At 48.3% G+C, this 20,262-nt stretch overlaps 2 protein-coding genes across 3 annotated transcripts in view; both read left to right on the forward strand.

Annotated features, from left to right (window-relative positions):
- The first annotated feature begins 14,837 nt into the window (after positions 1 to 14,837).
- On the forward strand, positions 14,838 to 17,810 carry LOC119949819 (collagen alpha-2(I) chain-like). The gene is made up of 3 exons (XM_038771660.1): positions 14,838 to 14,857; positions 17,097 to 17,290; positions 17,332 to 17,810. Exons 1-3 carry the CDS (start codon positions 14,838 to 14,840, stop codon positions 17,793 to 17,795), a joined length of 678 nt encoding a protein of 225 aa, XP_038627588.1. The 3' UTR covers positions 17,796 to 17,810.
- Positions 17,811 to 17,831: 21 nt separating this feature from the next.
- The window catches only part of AGPAT5 (1-acylglycerol-3-phosphate O-acyltransferase 5), a 65,088-nt gene continuing 62,657 nt past the window's right edge, over positions 17,832 to 20,262 (forward strand). The window contains exon 1 of one of the 2 annotated variants that reach the window (XM_038772185.1): positions 17,832 to 18,942. In XM_038772185.1, the coding sequence (XP_038628113.1) occupies positions 18,721 to 18,942 (222 nt within the window). In that variant the 5' untranslated portion in view covers positions 17,832 to 18,720. The remainder of the gene's footprint in view (positions 18,943 to 20,262) is intronic. The other variant, XM_038772184.1, reaches the window with a different exon arrangement.

The following is a 20,262-nucleotide window of genomic DNA, read 5'->3' on the forward strand; positions in this document are numbered from 1 at the left end:
AATATCTTTTGTTTTGTTCTCTGTCTCCCGCTTCTAGACTGTGAGCCCACTGTTGGGTAGGGACCATCTCTATAGGTTGCCAGCTTGTACTTCCCAGGCGCTTAGTACAGTGCTCTGCACACAGTAAGCGCTCAATAAAAACGATTGAATGAATGAATGAATGAATGAATAAGGGACAGAGACTGTGGTGAACCCAATCTTTTTATGCTACCCCACTGTGCTTAGTACAGTGCTTGATGCATACTAAGTGCTTAACAAATACCATCTTTATTGTCATTACATAACACTGACTGATTGATTAATTCATGGAATTTCACGATAATATCAACCCAAAAATATTTTTGGTTGTCCATTTTGTGCAGAACACTGTACTAAAACGCTTGAGAGAGTACAATAGAATAAGTAGACATGATCCTGCTTTCAAAGTGGTATCATCTAGTAGGAGAGAACGGCGTTAAAATAATTTACAGATAGGTGGAAAATGGAGAAAGGGATGTGAATATAAGTTGGAGTTTAAATGACGGGGTATGCAAGATATTTGCATAAGTGCTATAGGAGGTTGAGACTACTAGAGTGCTTAAGTGACATGGAAGTGCTGAAGTGGCAGTTGCTGGGATATAAAGTGGAAAAAAGAAAATTAATTGGAGAAGGACTCTCAGAGGAGAACTCCTGGAGGAAATGTGATTTCAGAAGAACTTGCTTGGGACATGAGAGGCCTTACGGCTAAGAAGGGGTAGGACATTCTGGGCCGGAGGGAGGGAGTGGGCATGAGAGAGAGGATGGTTGTATTCATTCATTCATTCAATTGTATTTATTGAGCGCTTACTGTGTGTAGAGCACTGTACTAAGCGCTTGGGAAGTACAAGTTGGCAACATATAGAGACAGTCCCTACCCAACAACGGGCTCACAGTCTAGAAGTAGCAGAGAGACAAAGACAGAGCATGGTGAGTAGATAAGTTGGAGAGGCCAAGAATGTGAGCTGGGCTGTAGTGGGAGATGAGAGTGGATAAATAGGAGGAAGAGAGTTAATTGAGTGACTCAGAGCCAATGGTCTGAAATTTCTGCATTAATATTCATACCTCTCATTTATAATTAACGAAGTACATAATTTCTGGACTTGGCTCAGAGAGCAAATCTCCTATCTGTATAATTGTTCCTACGGGAAAATTGGTTCTTACTTACAACGCTTCCACTTTAGGCACAGTATTGTGCCAACTGTATTGTAAGTCTGAGGACGTACTGTAAACACTGACAGTGCCAGGGCTCAGAACAGTGCTTGGCACATAGTAAGTGCTTAGCAATTATAATTATTATTATGGGGAGAGACCTGGATGAGGTAGAGTAAAAGATACTTCAGGTAAAACTGAAGTAGACTAGACTGTAAGCTCATTGTGGGCAGGGAATATGACTGTTGTTATAGTAGGTGCTTAACAATTATTAGTATGGGGAGAGACCTGGATGAGGTAGAGTAAAAGATACTTCAGGTAAAACTGAAGTAGACTAGACTGTAAGCTCATTGTGGGCAGGGAATATGACTGTTTATTGTTACATTATACTCTCCCAAGTGCTTAGTACAGTGCTGTGCACACAGCAAGTGCTCAATAAATACAATTGAATGAATGAATAAAACAAAGGGCTACCAGAGCAGATGCAACATTTAAGATGACTGGAGGATCTCTGGGCAGGGAATGTGTCTGTTATGTTGATTATTTTGATTAGTAGTGCTTAGTACAGTGCTTTGCACAGCATAAGTGCTCAGTCAATACAAGTGATTTATTGATCTTTGGAAGAATTTTATTAAAAGAAGCCTAACTTCCTTATTGTCCCTGTTCAAGCATTAGGTGCAGTTAAGCAAGGGTAGATAAAGGGGTAGAAAAAATAAATGTGGTATTTGTTAAGCACTTACTATGTGCCAAGTACTGTACCAAGTGCTGGGATAGATACCAGATCATCAGATTGGACATACAGAAACTGAATGAAGAAGGTGACTATGTCCTTTGGAAGTCTAACAGAAGTCAAATGGGATGAAGATTCAGGCTATAGATTTATAGAACAATTGTTACCTTTCTGCCCCCACTATCTCTTCCCAAATGCACAAATATGTTGTGTGTTTGTGTATATATATATGAAAGAAGAAGGGAGGGAAGACTACAGCAAAAACAGAGACAAGACTGCGGGAGTCGGGGACCAGCTTTCTAAGGTCGGCTCCACCAATCCTCCCTTTCCTCTCCATCCAAACTGCAACCATGTTAATCCAAATACTTATCTTATCCTGCCTTGATTACTACATCAGCCACCTTGCTGACTTCTCTTCCTCCCATCTCTCCCCACTTCGGGCCATACTTCACTGTGCTGCCCAGATTATTTTTTGTGCAAAACCATTCTGTCCATGTTTCCCCGATCAAGAACCTCCAATGTTTACTCATTCACCTCTGCATCAAACAGAAATTCCTTGATATTGGCTTTAAAGCACTGAATCCCCTTGCCCCCACCTACCTTACCTCTCTGATTTCCCAGAACAACGCAGCCGGCACACTTTGCTCCTCTTAGTGCCAGCCTACTCACTGTAACTCATCTATCTCACTACCAACCCCTCACCCACATCCTGCTCTGGCCTGGATCTTCCTCCAGCTTCATATCTGACAGACCAACATTCTGTCCACCTTCAAAGCCTTAATTAAAATCAAGGCTCCTCCAAGAGGCCTTCTCTAACTAAGCCCTCATTTTTTCTTCTCCTGCTCCCTTCTGCATCACCCTTGCACTTGGATTTGCATCCTTTATTCATCACACCTTCAGCCCCACAGCACTTATGCATGCATCCATAATTTAATTATATTTAAAAACCCTCCCTTCAACCCATTTCTCCCTCCAGCTATTGCCCCTTCTCCCTCCTACCATTCCTCTCTAAACTTCCTGAGCAAGTTGTCTACACCCACTGTCTCAAATTCCTCTCCTCCATTCTCTCCGACCTGGCTTCCTTTCCCTTCGTTCCACAGAAACCACCTCCTCAAAGATCACAAGTGATCCCCTTCTTGCCAAATCCAAAAGCCTCTACTCCGTCTTAATTCTCCTTGACCTCTCAGCTGCCTTCCCCCTTCTCCTGGAAACATCCAACGTCGGCTTCACTGACACTGTCCACTCCTGGTTCTTCTCCTATCTCTCTGGCTGCTCATTCTCAGTCTCTTTCATGGACTCCTCCTCTGCCTCTCACCCCCAAACCGCGGATGCTCCTCAAGGTTCAGTTCTGGGTCCCCATCTATTCTCCATCTACACCCACCCCTTTGAAGAACTCATCACTTCTATGGCTTCAACTACCACCGCACAGGGAATTATCTACATCTCCAGCCCTGATTTCTCTCCCTTTTCGCAGTCTCTAGTTTCCTCCTGCCTTTACAAGACAGCTCTACTTGGATGTCCTGCCATCACCTCAGACTTAGTATGTCCAAAACAGAACTCCTTAGCTTCCCTCCAAACCCTGTCCTTGCCCTGTCACATCACTGTAGACAGCACCACCATTCTTCCTGTCTCACAGACCCATAACCTGGGCGGTGTCCTTGACTTCTCTCTCTCATCCAACCACATATTCAATCTATCACTAAGTCCTGTCGGTTCAACCTTCACATTACTAAAATCCGCCCTTTCCTTTCCAACCAATCTGCTACCATCTTAATCCTAGTACTTATCTTATCCCACCTTAATTACTGTATCAGCCTCCTTGCTGACCTCCTTCTAATACCAACTACTCACTGGACCTCGATCTCATCTTCCTCGATGTGTGGCCGCTGACCTCTCGCCCCCATCCTGCCTCTGGCCTGGAACGACCTCCCTTTTCACATCCAACAGATAATTACTCTTCCCACCTTCAAAGGTTTATCTCCTTAGTACAGTGCTCTGCACACAGTAAGCGCTCAATAAATACGATTGATTGATTGATCAAGAGATCTTCCCGGATTAAACCTGCATTTCCTCTGCTCCCACTCCCTTCTGAGTTGCCCTGACTTGTTCCCTTTATTCACCACCCCCAGCCCCACAGCACATATGTACAGATCCATAATTTATTTATTGATATCATCATCATCATCAATCGTATTTATTGAGCGCTTACTATGTGCAGAGCACTGTACTAAGCGCTTGGGAAGTACAAATTGGCAACATATAGAGACAGTCCCTACCCAACAGTGGGCTCACAGTCTAAAAGGGGAGACGATATTAATGATATTAATGTCTGTCTCCCCCTCTAGACGGTAAGCTCATTGTGGGAAGGGAATGTGTCTTTTATATTGTTGTGTTGTACCCTCCCAATCACTGAATATATGTATATATCCTGTATATATGTATATATGTTTGTACGTATTTATTACTCTATTTATTTATTTTATTTGTACATATTTATTCTATTTATTTTATTTTGTTAATATGTTTTGTTTTGTCATCTGTCTCCCCCTTCTAGACTGTGAGCCCGCTATTGGGTAGGGTCTCTATATGTTGGCAACTTGTACTTCCCAAGCACTTAGTACAGTGCTCTGCACACAGTAAGCACTCAATAAATACGATTGAATGAATGAATGAATGAATGAATGACTTAGTACAGTGTCCCCTGTACACAGTCAGCATTCAATAAATATGATTGATTGATTGATTAGTATCAGTCTCCCCTTTAGACAATGAGCTCACTGTGGCCAGAGAATGCATCTGTTCTATTGCTGTGCTGAACTCTCCTATGAGCTTCGTACAGTGCTCTGCACGCAGCAAATGTTTAATAAATATGAGGGATTGATTCATCGATTGTGATCCTGGGTAAGTCATTTAACTTTTTCATCTGTAAAATGGGAATTTAATATCTGTTTTTTCTCCCCATCAGCCTGTGAGCCCCTCTCAGGACAAGGACTGTGACTTTTGAGAAACCGCGTGGCTCAGTGGAAAGTGCACGGGCTCTGGAGTCAGAGGTCATGGGTTCAAATCCCAGCTCCACCACTTGTCAGCTGTGTGACTTTGGCCAAGTCACTTAACGTCTCTGGGCCTCAGTTACCTCATCTGTAAAATGGGGATTAAGACAGTGAGCCCCCCGTGGGGCAGCCTGATCACCTTGTAACCTCCCCGGCATTTAGAACAGTGATTTGCACATAGTAAGTGCTTAATAAATGCCATTATTATTATTATTATCTTGTTCTCCTGTCTCTACCCCAGAGCTTGGTACATAGTAAATGCTTAACAAATGCAAATGTAAACATAGTAAATGCTCTGTTAACCAAAGGCCGCTTCTCTTACAGGCTGGGTGCTTTTCCATTTTTAAAAATTGCCAACCTGGCAATGACTCTGTGGCTCCTGCAGCTGCTCTTCAGTTCTCCTCCCCCACTTACTCCCCATCTACCTACTTCTTCGTCCCCACCCCGCCAACACATACAACACACTACATGGCAGTTCCTAACTCGGGGTGTTGTCTGAAGCCGGCTCTGCCTACTGCCCCTCTCCATGGCAGCAAACATCTTGTCTCCCTGAAATCTCCCATTTCCCTACCCTGGGGTCCTTCCTCTGTTCGAGTCTGTTATCAACAAGCAGCGTGGCTCAATGGAAAGAGCCCGGGCTTTGGAGTCAGAGGTCATGGGTTCAAATCCGGCTCCACCACTTGTCAGCTGTGTGACTTTGGTCAAGTCACTTCACCTCTCTGGGCCTCAGTTCCGTCATCTGTAAAATGGGGATGAAGACTGTGAGCCCGCTGTGGGACAACCTGATCACCTTGTAATCTCCCTAGCGCTTACAACAGTGCTTTGCACATAGTAAGCGCTTAATAAATGCTATCATTATTATTATTATTAAATCGGCCGCAGGGGTCGAGAACCCAAGGTGGTGAGGCAGATAGGAAAAATGACTCGGAAACATGAGTTCAGATAGAGCAGAAAAGGTAGGAAGGTTGATTGCTCGCCCACTCACTTTCTGAGAGACGAGTGACAAACAGCCCCGATTCCAGCCGCTTCTTCCCTTTTATTTAGCTCCCCATCGGAGCTACACAACGGATTCCCTTGCATGCGAAACTCTGGCACCCTGTTAATGGGAGACGTTAGCAGGAGACATGGCCCCCACAGGATGGGGTCGTCTCAGACAGGGCCTAGCCGCTTTGATCCGTGTCAGCCCTCCTCGATTTACAGGATCTTCCACGAGTCCGGCTCCTATTCCTCTCACATCCTATCACTGAACCTTGCACACAGTGGAGTCGGTTATGCTAAGCCTTTAGGGAAAATGCAGTCAATGCCGCTTCTGCTGGAGTATGCGGCTACGGTGGACAACAGTGTCTACGTATGTCTGAGTTTGGTCGTGCATTTGTGTCTGTAGGTGTGTCTCTCTCCTCTGTCCCCTATCTCTCCATTCACTTTTACCCCATCCTTCTCTCTGCTTCTCCCCACTTTCTGTCTTTCCCTCCCTCCCTCTCCCTCTGGCTCTCTTCTCCCTCTCTATCTCTCCCCTTCCCCTCCCCTCCCTCTGTCTCTCTCCACTTCCCCCCAACTTTCTGTCTTTCCCGGGCCTGGAATGCCCTCCCTCCGCCCATCCGCCAAGCTCGCTCTCTTCCTCCCTTCAAGGCCCTACTGAGAGCTCACCTCCTCCAGGAGGCCTTCCCAGACTGAGCCCCTTCCTTCCTCTCCCCCTCGTCCTCCTCTCCATCCCCCATCTTACCTCCTTCCCTTCCCCACAGTACCTGTATATATGTATATATGTTTGTACATATTTATTACTCTATTTATTTATTTATTTATTCATCCATTCATTCATTCATTCAATCACATTTATTGAGCGCTTACTGAGTGCAGAGCTATCTTACTTGTACATATCTATTCTATTTATTTTATTTTGTTAGTATGTCTGCTTTTGTTCTCTGTCTCCCCCTTCTAGACTGTGAGCCCGCTATTGGGTAGGGACTGTCTCTATGTGTTGCCGACTTGTACTTCCCAAGCGCTTAGTACGGTGCTCTGCACACAGTAAGCGCTCAATAAATACGATTGATTGATTGATTCCCTCCCTCCCTCTCCCTCTGGCTTTCTTCTCCCTCTCTATCTCTCCCCCTCCCCTGCCCTCCCTCTGTCTCTCTCCTCCCACTGGCTCCCTTTCTTTCTCTCTCTCTTTTTCTCTATCCTCCCTCTGGCTCTTTCTCTCTCTCCCCCATCACTCCCCCATCATCTCTCTCTCCTCCTCCCCTCTCTCTTCTCCTTCTGGCTCTCTCTCTTCCCCCTCCCTCTCTCTGTCCTCCCTCTGGCTCTTTCTCCTCCCTCTCTCCTCCCTCTGGCTCTTTTTCTCTCCCTCTCTTTCCGTCTTCTCTTTCTCTTTCTCCCCCTCTTTCTCTCTCCCCCTCCCTCTGGCTCTTTCTTTTCCCCCCCTCTCTCTCTTCCCCCCATCTCTCTCTCCCCTCCCTCTGGCTCTTTCTCTCCCCCCAGCCTCTCTCTGTCTCTCTCTCTCTCCTTTGTCTGCCTCTGGGTTCCACCCTCCCAAGACTCTCCTCCCTGTCCCACTTCGAGCCCTGGGAAATAGGTCACCTTAACTGCAGCCCGGCAAGGGAGAGTGCGTTTCTCCCTGTATCATCTGAACACAGCCTAAAAGCTGCCTCAGTTGAAAGCAGACACTGACTCATCATAGGGCAGGGTAGCCTTGTGTATGTTTGTGGCTAGAGTGTTGAAAAGCATGTTTATTCCCCTTGATTTCAACCTCACAAAATTCAGGAACCCCTGGACTCTCCCTCCATTTGTATCCCCGTCATTTGCTGGCTGAAGACAGCAGTCTAAGATGACCTGCAAGCTTTGCGAGAGATCCTGCCCTTGTGCTTGAAAACAACAACAAAAGAGTGTCCGACGAAGTGCTTACTTTCCCTTTCTTCCTCCCCCTGCTCACTTCCAGGCCTCTGCCAAATGAATGGCAACGTGAAGTGCCCGGAATCACTGTTTCAGGGCAGGAGGTGAAATTGGCCCAGGGTTTTACCACCATCAGGAAGATGGTGCCACTGACAAAGTAAGCAGCCATCAGCCGTTTCAAACAATCGATCAAACGGTGGTATTTATCGAGTGCTTAATATGTACAGAACACTATTCTGGGTGCTTGGGAAAGTACAATACAATAGATTGGGTGGATGTGAACCCTTACCCGCGAGGAGCGTACAGTGTAGTGGGGGAGAGAGACATAAAATCAGCTTCAGACGGGATGGCAGAGTGCAAGGATATGCCCATAAGGTCTGGGGGCTGAGGATGGGGTATCAAAATGCTTAAAAGGTTCAGCTCTGAGAAGCAGCTTCCAAGAAGCTCAGAGAAGCATCACGTCTGCGGTGGATAGAGCACGGATCTAGGAGTCAGAAGGTCATGGGTTCTAATCTCAGTTCCACCACTTGTCTACTGTGTGACGTTGGGCAAGTCATTTCACTTTTCTGGGCCTCAGTTACCTCACCTGTAAAACGGGGATTGAGACGGTGAGCCCCACGTGGGACAGGGACTGCGTCCAACCCAATTTGCTTGTATCCAGCGCAGCACTTAGTACATTGCCTGGCACACAGTAAGCGCTTAACTAATACCACAGTCATTATTATTATTGGCTGTGGCTACAGAGAAGCAGCGTGGCTCGGTGGAAAGAGCACGGGCTTTGGAGTCACGGGTTCTAATCCCAGCCCTGCCAACTGTCAGCTGGGTGACTTTGGGCAAGTCACTTAACTTCTCTGTGCCTCAGTTACCTCATCTGTAAAATGGGGATTAAAATTGTGAGCCCCCCGTGGGACAACCTGATCATCTTGTAACCTCCCCAGCGCTTAGAACAGTGCTTTGCACATAGAAAGTGCTTAACAAATACCAACATTATTATTATTATTATTATTATTATTATTATTATTATTATTATTATTACAGAGGTGACACACAGGGGAGGGTGGGTAGGGGAAGTGAGGAGTCTGGGAAAGAAGCCCATTCTCCACGTGGCCAGGCAGCCCAGAAGCATGTGTGAGAAAAATTAAAATTGCAATGCCTCACTGGCTGCCTTCTCTCCATGAGCCCAAATGGCAGGCCCAAGAGCAAATTAAAGCCCCTTTCAGAAAGTGACACCAGATGCCCCACCGGTTTTCTGAGCGGAAAACTAGGTCTGTTAAGAAGAAGCGTCGTGCAGTTTTATTTTTCAGCTGAGGGGAACAGTTTACTTGGTGACCACCTGTTCAACATGAGAGGAGGGTCTGAGGGCTCTGTGGTTGCAGGCTAACATTTCCAGGCACTGACAATCCATCTCTGCTGTTCCCTGCTGAATAAAGTCTGGGAGAGGCAGGAGTTCCTGTTAGAGATGGAGGCCATGGGCTGGGGTAAGCAGTATTGAGAGATTATCCTCACCGAAATCTCCTACTGAAGAATGAGGCTCCTCTCAGCCCTTCCCAGTGGGTCATTCATTCATTCAATCATATTTATTGAGCGCTTACTGTGTGCAGAGCACTGTACTAAGCACTTGGGAAGTACAAGTTGGCAACATATAGAGACGGTCCTTACCCAACAGTGGGCTCACAGTCTAGAAGAGTGGGCTCACAGTCCACCCTGGTGGGTTGAGAGATTCTCTGGCAAAGCTCTGTCCATTAGACGGGAAGAGTCTGCAACGGCTGGGGGAATCAGGCTACCAGCCGAGGCTGTGGTTTCAGCAGAAAAAAAGTAATGGTATATGTTAAGTGCTTACTGTGTTCCACTCACTGGTTTAAGCACTAGGGTAGATACGAGGTAATCGAGTTGGACATAGTCCCTGTCCCACATGGGGCTCACACTCTTAATCCCCATTTTACAGATGAGGTAACTGAGGCACAGAGAAGTGAAGTAACTCACCTAAGGTCACCCAGCTGACAAATGGCAGAGCCGGGATTAGAACCCAAGGCCTTCTGTGCTCTAGCCACTACATGATCCTTATCGTCATCGTTATCTCGTTTACACTGGTATTTCTTTCCCTTCTGAGACTGTGAGTCTCCCAGAAGTGGGGACTGCCTGAATTAACTATTTTTTAATCTTTTTTCAACATTTAGTTCAGTCAGTGCTCGGCAAATTTTAAGCCCTTAAATACACGTCATTACTTCTCTCCTATAAGGATTTAACGATGAACAGTTATGGTATTTGTTAAGCGCCTGTTGCATGTCAAGTAGTGGGCTAAGCGCCGGCACTGACCTAAGAGCTGAAATGTCAACATTAAGGCAGTGGCCATGCGATCTGAGGCCAAGAGACTGAATTCTAGTACAAGCTTGCCCACTAACCCACTTATGAACCCAAGGCTTCTCATTAATTGTTTCCTCAGCTGTAAAATGGATCTAATATCTGCCTTGTCCAACCCCTAGGATAGTGTAAGATTAAAGTTAGATCATGTGTAGGCACTTTGAACTGGAAAATATTATATAAATTAAAGAAGTATGTTATTAGTCTGTGATTATATTAATAATATATCATTATTAGTTTTGTAAAACCATGAGACCAAGTATATGTATATGTATGCATGCATGTATGTATAGCACCTGTATATATGTTTGTACGTATTTATTACTCTATTTATTTTATTTGTACATATTTATTCTATTTATTTTATTTTGTTAATATGTTTTGTTTTGTTCTCTGTCTCCCCCTTCTAGACTGGGCGCCCATTGTTGGGTAGGGACCGTCTCTATATGTTGCCAACTGGTACTTCCAAAGCGCTTAGTACAGTGCTCTGCACACAGTAAGCACTCAATAAATACGATTGAATGAATGAATGAATGAGTGCTTTGACATTTGTGACCCAATTAGGAGACTAAACCTAAGTCTGACAACTGGAGATGACTTGGTGACTTGCACTAACTGCAGAGAAGTCATTTACACGAGAATAAAATGTAATAACTACCTCAGGGCAGAGGAGGATCTTTAGAAGGTTGATGTGGTTCTGAATGGGATTTGAACTGACAGCTAGCTATCAAGCAATCGATCAATCAATCATATTTATTGAGCACATACTGTGTGTAGAGCACTGTTCTGAGCACTTGGGAGAGTACAACACAACACTATAACAGGCACATTCCCCGTCCACCATGAGCTTATCTTCCTACAAGAGGAATGGGAGGAGGTGGAAAGTCCCCTTCAAGACTTCCTGGTAAAGGTGATTGCAAAACTAAAGTTGTTCATTCGATCAGCAGATAGGGGACAGGAGGAAAGAAAATTATGGTTGTCAATTATGGCCTGAGGACTGGCCTTGCCCCCAAACAAATCACCTTCCCTGATTTCAAACATTCCCACACAACCCCTAAAAACCACGGCTCTCTCCAGTTACCACCCCATCGCCCTTCCAATATTCCTCTCCAAAGTTCTTGAGAGAGTTGTCTACGACCACCACCTTCATTTCCACTCCTCCAATTTTCATCTCGACCCCTTGCAAACTGGCTACCGACTCTTTCACTCTCAGAAATGGCCTTCTCTAAGGTCACCGTTGACCTTCGTCTTGCCAAATCCATCGGCCTCTACTCCCTCCTAATCCTCCTTGGCCTCTCAGCTGCCTTCGACACCACGGACCACCCCTTCCTCCTGGAAATATTATCCAACCTCAGCTTCTCTTTGGTCACTCCTTAGTCTCTTCGCAAGCTCTTCCACCACCTCTGCCTCCTGATTTCTAACTCTGGGAGTCCCTCAGAGTTCAGTTCTGGGTCCTTTTCTACTCTCCATCTACACCCACTCCCTTGGAGAACTCATTCGATCCCACAGCTCCAACTCCCATCTCCAAGAGGATGATTCGTGAATTTCCACCTCCGGCCTTGATCTTTCTCCTTCTCTGCAATCTTACACCTTCTCCTGCCTTCAGGACCTTTCTACTTTTCCTCCTTTTTCTCTTAGCAGGAACACTGGGCCAGCGCCAGCCATGGAAAATCGCCACCGCTCACAGCCCCACTTGCAAGATCCGAGCAGGGCAGCTATGACTTAGCAGAAAGAGCACGGGTTTGGGAGTCAGAGGTCATGGGTTCTAATTCCTCCTCCGCCACTTGTCAGCTGTGTGACTTTGGGCAAGTCACTTAACTTCTCCGTGCCTCATATCTCATCTATAAAATGGGAATTAAGACTGTGAACCCCATGTGGGACAACCTGATTACCTTGTATCTAATCCAGTGCTTAAAGCAGTGCTTGGCACATAGTAAGCACTTAACAAATATCATTATTATTATTATTATGGGTGGCATGATGAAAGGAGCAGTGTGGTAGTTTTCCTCCTTTGACTGCCCCCCACTCCCTATGATCTCAATCTGAAACAGTTCTAGATCAATATGAGAGATGGGCATATCCACCGCCAAGCTGGTTTTGGGGACCAGCAAAATGGCCAGTTGTTCAGAGGTGAGAGTTTTAGGGGGCCACAGATCAGGGCCAAATGATCTGGCGTTGGACATATGGAAGCGAGGGGGAAGTTGCACTGAAAGGACAAACGTGAAAGAAGCCAGCCAAGTGAAAGCTGAAAAGAGAGAGGAGAAAGGCAAGAGTTGACAAGCATCTAGTGGATGGTCAATAAATGTTAGTTGACCGTGTTGATGCTTGGCTTAATGGGAGCAGCTGGGGCCAAATCGATTCTCTTTTTCTGTATTTTGCAACATCATCAAAGACTTGGAAATTCGCATGTTGCAAAGCATGTTTCAAGTTCACGTCTTCAAAGGACTTTAAACTATATTCATCATTCTGCCGAAGAAACTGGGGTTTTCTTTCTCCCTTTTCTGTCCTGCAAGGTTCTACATTTGAAGCAATCAGTGTGACCTATTGGGAAGAGCACTGGCCTAGGCATCGGAGGACCTGGGTTTTAATCTTGGCTTAACCACTTGCCTGCTGTGTGACCTTGGGCAAGTCACTGAACTTTATCGGCGCCTCAGTTCCTCAACTGTAAAATAGCAATTCAATACCCGTTCTTTCTCCTACTTAGACTGTGAACCCCAGATGGGACAGACCTGTGCTGAGCTGAGTATCTCAAGTCTACCCTAGGACTAGCAAAGTGCTTGGCACAAAGTAATTGCTTAACAAATACCACTCTCCTCCTCCTTCTCCTTCTCTTATTATTGTTATTATTATCATTATTATTATTGTCATCAGTTGGAGCAGATTTATTTTGGCCAGGGGTATTCAGGCCCATGTTTCCCAACTCTTCAAAAGGGGGTTGCCCCTCCACCTCCACATCAAACAGAAACTCCTTACTAATGATTTTAAAGCATTTAATCAGCCAGCCCCCTACTACCTTACCTCACTGCTCTCCCACTACAACCCAACTGACGCCCTTCTCTCCTCTAATGCTAACCTACTCACTGTACCTCGATCTCGTCTAACTTGCCGCCAACCTTTCGCCCACGTCAATCCGTCGATCAATCAATTGTATTTATTGAGCGCTTACTGTGTGCAGAGCACTGTACTAAGCGCTTGGGAAGTACAAGTCCTGCCTCTGGCCTGAAATGCTCTCTCTCTTCATAACTGACAAACTATTCTCCCCACCTTCCAAGAGTTATTGAGGACACATCTCTTCCACGAGGCCTTCCTTAATTAAGCCTTCATTTCCTCTTCTCCCACTCCCTTCTGCATCACCTCCTCCTCCTCCTCATCCCTCTCGCCCTACCTCCTTCCCCTCCCCACAGCACTTGTATATATTTGTACAGATTTATTACTCTGTTTTACTTTTACATATTTACTATTCTATTTATTTTGTTAATGATGTACATATAGCTTTAATTCTATTTGTTCTGATGATTTTGACACCTGTCTACATGTTTTGTTTTGTTGTCTGTCTCCCCCTTTTAGACTGTGAGCCTGTTGTTGGGTAGGGACCGTCTATATATGTTGCCGACTTGTAATCATAATAATAATGGCATTTGTTAAGCGCTTACTATGTGCAAAGCACTGTTTTAAGCTCTGGGGAGGTTACACAAATGATCAGGTTGTCCCACGGGGGGCTCACAGTCAATCCCCATCTTACAGATGAGGTAACTGAGGTGCAGAGAAGTTAAGTGACTTGCCCAAAGTCACCCAGCTGACAATTGGCGGAGTAGGGATTTGAACCCATGACCTCTGACTCCAAAGCCCATGCTCTTTCCACCGAGCCACGCTGCTTCTCGAGCTTCTTGTACTTCCCAAGCGCTTAGTCCAGTGCTCTGCAGGCAGTAAGCGCTCAATAAATACGACTGAGTGAATGAATCACCCTTGCTCTTGAATTTGCTCCCTTCTTTCACTTCTCCCTACTTCTGAAGAGAAAAGGAATTAGAAATGCCAAAACTGATGAAGGCAGGTTGAGTAGATCCAGGGTGGAGGAAAGAGCGAAGAGGGTCAGGATCCAGTTAATAAACTTGAAGTGGAAATTTGGGCTCAGTTTCTGAGGAAAGCTGAGGTGTTCAGAGATTCAAAAAGTGAAGGGTCAGCGGTTTAGTGGAATATAAATTCTGGGCAGTGGAAAGAAACCACCAAATAGGTTACTGCAATTGTAAATATGCAGTGGTCACAGATTACAGGCCTCAGCAAGGAGAAGGGACAGATTTTAAAAGGAGAAAGATCAAGAAAGGAGAGAAACTAAATGTCACATAAAGAATGGACATGAGACTTCTGGTGTAACCCAGGTTTTAAGTTGGATTGACACTTGTTAGACTGTTGGAAATGAAAATACGAGAAAGGACACGTCAGTAATAAACAATAACTAAGAATAGAAAACTTGGAACTTAACGATATCAGGAAGTCTGTTTTGAAATGCCTTTGGAAATGGAATGGCATGTTCCAGTGGAGCTGTGTTCAGATCCTAACGGGGCATTCCCAGATGAAGTCCTAAATGTAATAAGTGAGACCCAGAGACACACTCCGCTGCTGAGCACATGACAATTTAGAGGATGACTGTCATCATTGCTCAGTAGGTAAGAAAAGTCACTGTGCCTCGTGGTAAAATGGAAATTCAATCCCTGTTCTCTCTCCCCATTATATAGTGAATCTCACAGGGACAAGGACTTTATCGGCTCTGTTTATATTGTACCTTCTATAGCCCTTACTACCGTGTTTTTTATGGTATTTCTTTACAGATTACAATATGTCTTAGTCGTTTTGATGTCTGTCTTCCTCCTTCTAGACTGGGAGTCTGTTGTGCGCAGGGACGGTCTCTACATGTTGCTGAATTGTACTTCCCAAGTGTTCAGTACAGTCCTCTGCACGCAGTAAGCGCTCAATAAATACGAAGGAATGAATTGAATGAATATGTCGAGCACAGTTCTATGCCCTGGGGTAGATAATAATAATAATAATAGCATTTATTAAGCACTTGCTATGACTATGTGCAAAGCACTGTTCTAAGCGCTGGGGAGGTTACAAACTGATCAGGTTGTCCCATGGGGGACTCACAGTCTTCATCCCCATTTTACAGATGAAGTAACTGAGGCCCAGAGAAGTTAAGTGACTTGCCCAAAGTCACACGGCTGACAATTGGCAGAGCCGGGATTTGAACCCATGACCTCTGACTCCAAAGCCCTCGCTCTTTCCATTGAGCCACGCTGCGAGTTCTCCAACAACGGGGTCGGACAGCGCCTCTGTCCCACCGTCAAAACAGAAGGCAGTCCGGGTCGTTCATCCCCATTTCACAGCTGAGGAAACTGAGGCACCGAGAAGTTCAGCACCCTGCCCAGGGTCACAGAGTGGGCAAATGGCGGAGCAGGGATCCTGCCTTCCAGGCTGGTGATCCCCCCAGACTGAGCCCCCTCCTTCCCCTCCCCACAGCACCTGTATGTACGTTTGTACAGATTTATTATTTTTATTATTTTTGTGGGCTGGGCTGTAGGGGAAGCAGCGTGGCTCAGTGGAAAGAGCGTGGGCTTGGGAGTCGAGGTCATGGGTTCGAATCCTGCCTCCGCCATTTAGCTGTGTGACCTTGGGCTAGCCACTTCACTTCCCTGTGCCTCAGTTACCTTCTCTGTAAAATGGGGATTGTGGGGCAACCTGATCACCTTGTATCCCCCCCCAGCGCTTAGAACAGTGTTGAGAAGCAGCGTAGCTCAGTGGAAAGAGCCCGGGCTTTGGAGTCAGAGGTCAGGGGTTCAAATCCCGGCTCTGCCCATTGCCAGCTGTGTGACTTTGGACCAGTCACTTCACATCTCTGGGCCTCAGTTCCCTTATCTGGAAAATGGGGATTAAGACTGGGAGCCCCCCGTGGGACAACCTCATCACCTTGTAACCTCCCCAGCGCTTAGAACAGTGCTTTGCACATAGTAATAATAAATGCCATTATCATTATTACTCTATTTATTTTACTTGTACAGATTTACTATGCTATTTAATTTTGTTAATATGTGTTGTTTTGTTGTCTGTCTCCCCCTTCCAGACTGTGGGCCCGCTGTCGGGTAGGGACCGGCTCTAGACGTGGCCAACTTGGACTTCCCCAGCGCTTAGTCCAGTGCTGTGCGCACAGTAAGCGCTCAATAAATACGATTGAATCATCGTCATCAATCGTATTTATTGAGCGCTTACTATGTGCAGAGCACTGGACTAAGCGCTTTGGAAGTACAAGTGGGCAACATATAGAGCCGGTCCCTACCCAACAGTGGGCTAACAGTCTAAAAGGGGGAGACAGAGAACAAAACCAAACACACTAACATAATAAAATAAATAGAATAGATATGTACAAGTAAAATAGAGTAATAAATAAATAAATAGAGAAATAAATAAATAGAGAAATAGAGTAGTAAATAGAGTAATAAATAGAGTAATAATAAATAGTGATATTTAATTAATGATTGAATTAATGAATGAACGAACAGTGTTTTGCACATAGTAAGCGTTTAATAAATGCCATTATTATTATTATTACGATTGAATGAATGAATGAAGAGAGAGCATCCCCACCCCTCTCCCCTCACTCCATCGTCCCTCAGCGGGCGGGCCTCTCGCGCGCGCGCCGCGCATGCGCAGTCGCCGGCGCGAGCCCCACCGCCCAACCGTCCTCCTCGGCTCCACCAATCAGGAGCTGCCTTTTGTCCCGAAGGGGCGGGGCTTCTTCCCTGACTGGGGCGGACAATATGGCGTCAGCTGAGGGAGGAGGAAGGAGGAGAAAGGAGGAGGAGGTGGAGGGGGCGGGTCGGGAAGCGGAGCGGCTCCTGAGGTAAAAGCGGTCCGGCCCCGGCCTCCCCGCCCCTTGGCCCGCCCACCAGCCGTCGGAGGCGGAGCCGGGCGGCGGGACGGGGCGGCCGGGGTGCTGAGGGGACCAGGACGACCGGCTGTTCCCCTCAGCACACCCGCTCCCTCCCTCCGGCTGGGTGTCGGCCCATGCCGCCGAGGGACACCAACGGTCGGGACCCCGGAGGCTGCCGGGAAAAGGAGGCCAGTCTTGCTCGGGGCCCGGAGGCTGCCGGGAAAAGGAGGCCCCCGCTGAGGCCGGTTCTGCTCGGGCCCCGGAGGCTGCCGGGAAAAGGAGGCCCTCGCTGAGGCCGGTCCTGCTCGGGGCCCGGAGGCTGCCGGGAAGAAGCTGGTTCTGCTCGGGCCCCGGAGGCTGCCGGGAAAAGGAGGCCCTCGCTGAGGCCGGTGCTGTTCGGGCCCGGAGGCTGCCGGGAAAAGGAGCCCCCCCCCCCCGAGGCCGGTTCTGCTCGGGGCCCAGAGGCTGCCGGGAAGAGGCCAAGTCCTGCTCAGGGCCCGGAGGCTGCCGGGAAAAGGAGGCCCTCGGTGAGGCCGGTGCTGTTCGGGCCCGGAGGCTGCCGGGACAAGGAGGCCCCCCCCTGAGGCCGGTTCTGCTCGGGGCCCAGAGGCTGCTGGGAAGAGGCCAAGTCCTGCCCAGGGCCCGGAGGCTGCCGGGAAAAGGAGGCCCCACCTGAGGCCGGTTCTGCTCGGGGCCCAGAGGCTGCCGGGAAGAGGCCAAGTCCTGCCCGGGGCCCGGAGGCTGCCGGGAAAAGGAGGCCCCCCCTGAGGCCGGTTCTGCTCGGGGCCCAGAGGCTGCCGGGAAGAGGCCAAGTCCTGCTCAGGGCCCGGAGGCTGCCGGGAAAAGGAAGCCCCCACTGAGGCCGGTCCTGCCCGGGGCCCAGAGGCTGCCGGGAAGAGGCCAAGTGCTGCCCAAGGCCCGGAGGCTGCCGGGAAAAGGAGGCCCCCGCTGAGGCCGGTCCTGCCCGGGGCCCTGAGGCTGCCGGGAAAAGGAGGCCCCACACTGAGACCGGTCCTGCTCGGGGCCCAGAGGCTGCCGGGAAGAGGCCAAGTCCTGCTCAGGGCCCGGAGGCTGCCGGGAAAAGGAGGCCCCACCTGAGGCCGCTCCTGCCCGGGGCCCAGAGGCTGCCGGGAAGAGGCCAAGTCCTGTTCAGGGCCCGGAGGCTGCCGGGAAAAGGAAGCCCCCACTGAGGCCGGTCCTGCCCGGGGCCCAGAGGCTGCCGGGAAGAGGCCAAGTGCTGCCCAAGGCCCGGAGGCTGCCGGGAAAAGGAGGCCCCCGCTGAGGCCGGTCCTGCCCGGGGCCCTGAGGCTGCCAAGTCCTGCTCGGGGCCCGGAGGCTGCCGGGAAAAGGAGGCCCCACACTGAGACCGGTCCTGCTCGGGGCCCAGAGGCTGCCGGGAAGAGGCCAAGTCCTGCTCAGGGCCCGGAGGCTGCCGGGAAAAGGAGGCCCGCGCTGAGGCCGGTCCTGCCCGGGGCCCAGAGGCTGCCGGGAAAAGGAGGCCAAGTCCTGCCCGGGTCCCGGAGGCTGCCGGGAAAAGGAGGCCGGTCCCGCCCGGGTCCCGGAGGCTGCCGGGGAAAGGAGGCCCACCCGGCGGCCGGAAGATGCTGCTGTCCCTGGTGCTCCACACGTACTCCATGCGCTACGTCCTGCCCGCCGCCGTCATGATGGGCACGGCCCCCACCTACATCCTGGCCTGGGCCGCCTGGCGCCTCCTGGCCGCCCTCTTCCCCACCTCCCGCCTCTACCAGGAGGTGGACGACCGCCTCTACACCATCTACCAGAGCATGGTGCTCTTCTTCTTCGAGAACTACACCGGCGTGCAGGTGAGGACAGAGACCCCTTTCCCCTCCCCTCCTCCCCCCCATAATTATAATGATGATGGCATTCGTTAAGCGCTTACTATGTGCCAAGCACTCTTCCACCAAGACATGGTGCTCTTCTTCTTTGAGAACTACACCGGCGTGTAGGTAGGGACAGAGCCCCCTTTTCCCTTGCCTCCTCCCCATAATTATAATAATGATGGCATTTGTTAAGTGCTTACTACGTGCCAAGCACTCTTCCACCAAAACATGGTGCTCTTTTTCTTTGAGAACTACACCGGCGTGCAGGTGAGGACAGAGCCCCCCCTTTCCCTGTCCTCCTCCCCATAATTATAATGATGATGGCATTTGGTAAGTGCTTACTATGTGCCAAGCACTCTTCCACCAGAGCATGGTGCTCTTCTTCTTTGAGAACTATACCGGTGTGCAGGTGAGGACAGAGCCCCCTTTTCCTTCTCCTCCTCCCCATAATTATAATAATGATGGCATTTGTTAAGCGCTTACTATGTGCCAAGCACTCTTCCACCAGAGCATGGTGCTCTTCTTTTTTGAGAACTACACCAGCGTGCAAGTGAGGACAGAGTCCCCTTTTCGTTCTCCCCATAATTATAATAATGATGGCATTTGGTAAGCGCTTACTATGTGCCAAGCACTCTGCCACCAAAACATGGTGCTCTTCTTCTTTGAGAACTACACCGGCGTGCAGGTGAGGACAGAGCCCCCTTTTCCCTGTCCTCCTCCCCACAATTATAATAATGATGGCATTTGTTAAACGCTTACTATGTGCCAAGCACTCTTCCACCAAAACATGGTGCTGTTCTTTGAGAACTACACCTGCGTGCAGGTGAGGACAGAGCCACTTTTTTCCTTCTCCTCCTCCCCATAATTATAATAATGATGGTATTTGTTAAGCGCTTACTATGTGCCAAGCACTCTTCCACCAAAACATGGTGCTCTTCTTCGTTGAGAACTACACCGGCGTGTAGGTGAGGACAGAGCCCCCTTTTCCCTCCCCTCCTCCCCATAATTATAATAATGATGGCATTTGTTAAGCGCTTACTATGTGCCAAGCACTCTTCCACCAAAACATGGTGCTCTTCTTCTTTGAGAACTACACCGGTGTGCAGGTGAGGACAGAGTCCCCTTTTCCTTCTCCCCATATTTATAATAATGATGGCATTTGTTAAGCGCTTACTATGTGCCAGGCACTCTTCCACCAGAGCATGGTGCTCTTCTTTTTTGAGAACTACACCAGCGTGCAAGTGAGGACAGAGTCCCCTTTTCCTTCTCCCCATAATTATAATAATGATGGCATTTGTTAAG

The sequence above is a fragment of the Tachyglossus aculeatus genome, chromosome X1, assembly GCF_015852505.1.
Source record: "Tachyglossus aculeatus isolate mTacAcu1 chromosome X1, mTacAcu1.pri, whole genome shotgun sequence".
NCBI classification, from domain to species: domain Eukaryota; kingdom Metazoa; phylum Chordata; class Mammalia; order Monotremata; family Tachyglossidae; genus Tachyglossus; species Tachyglossus aculeatus.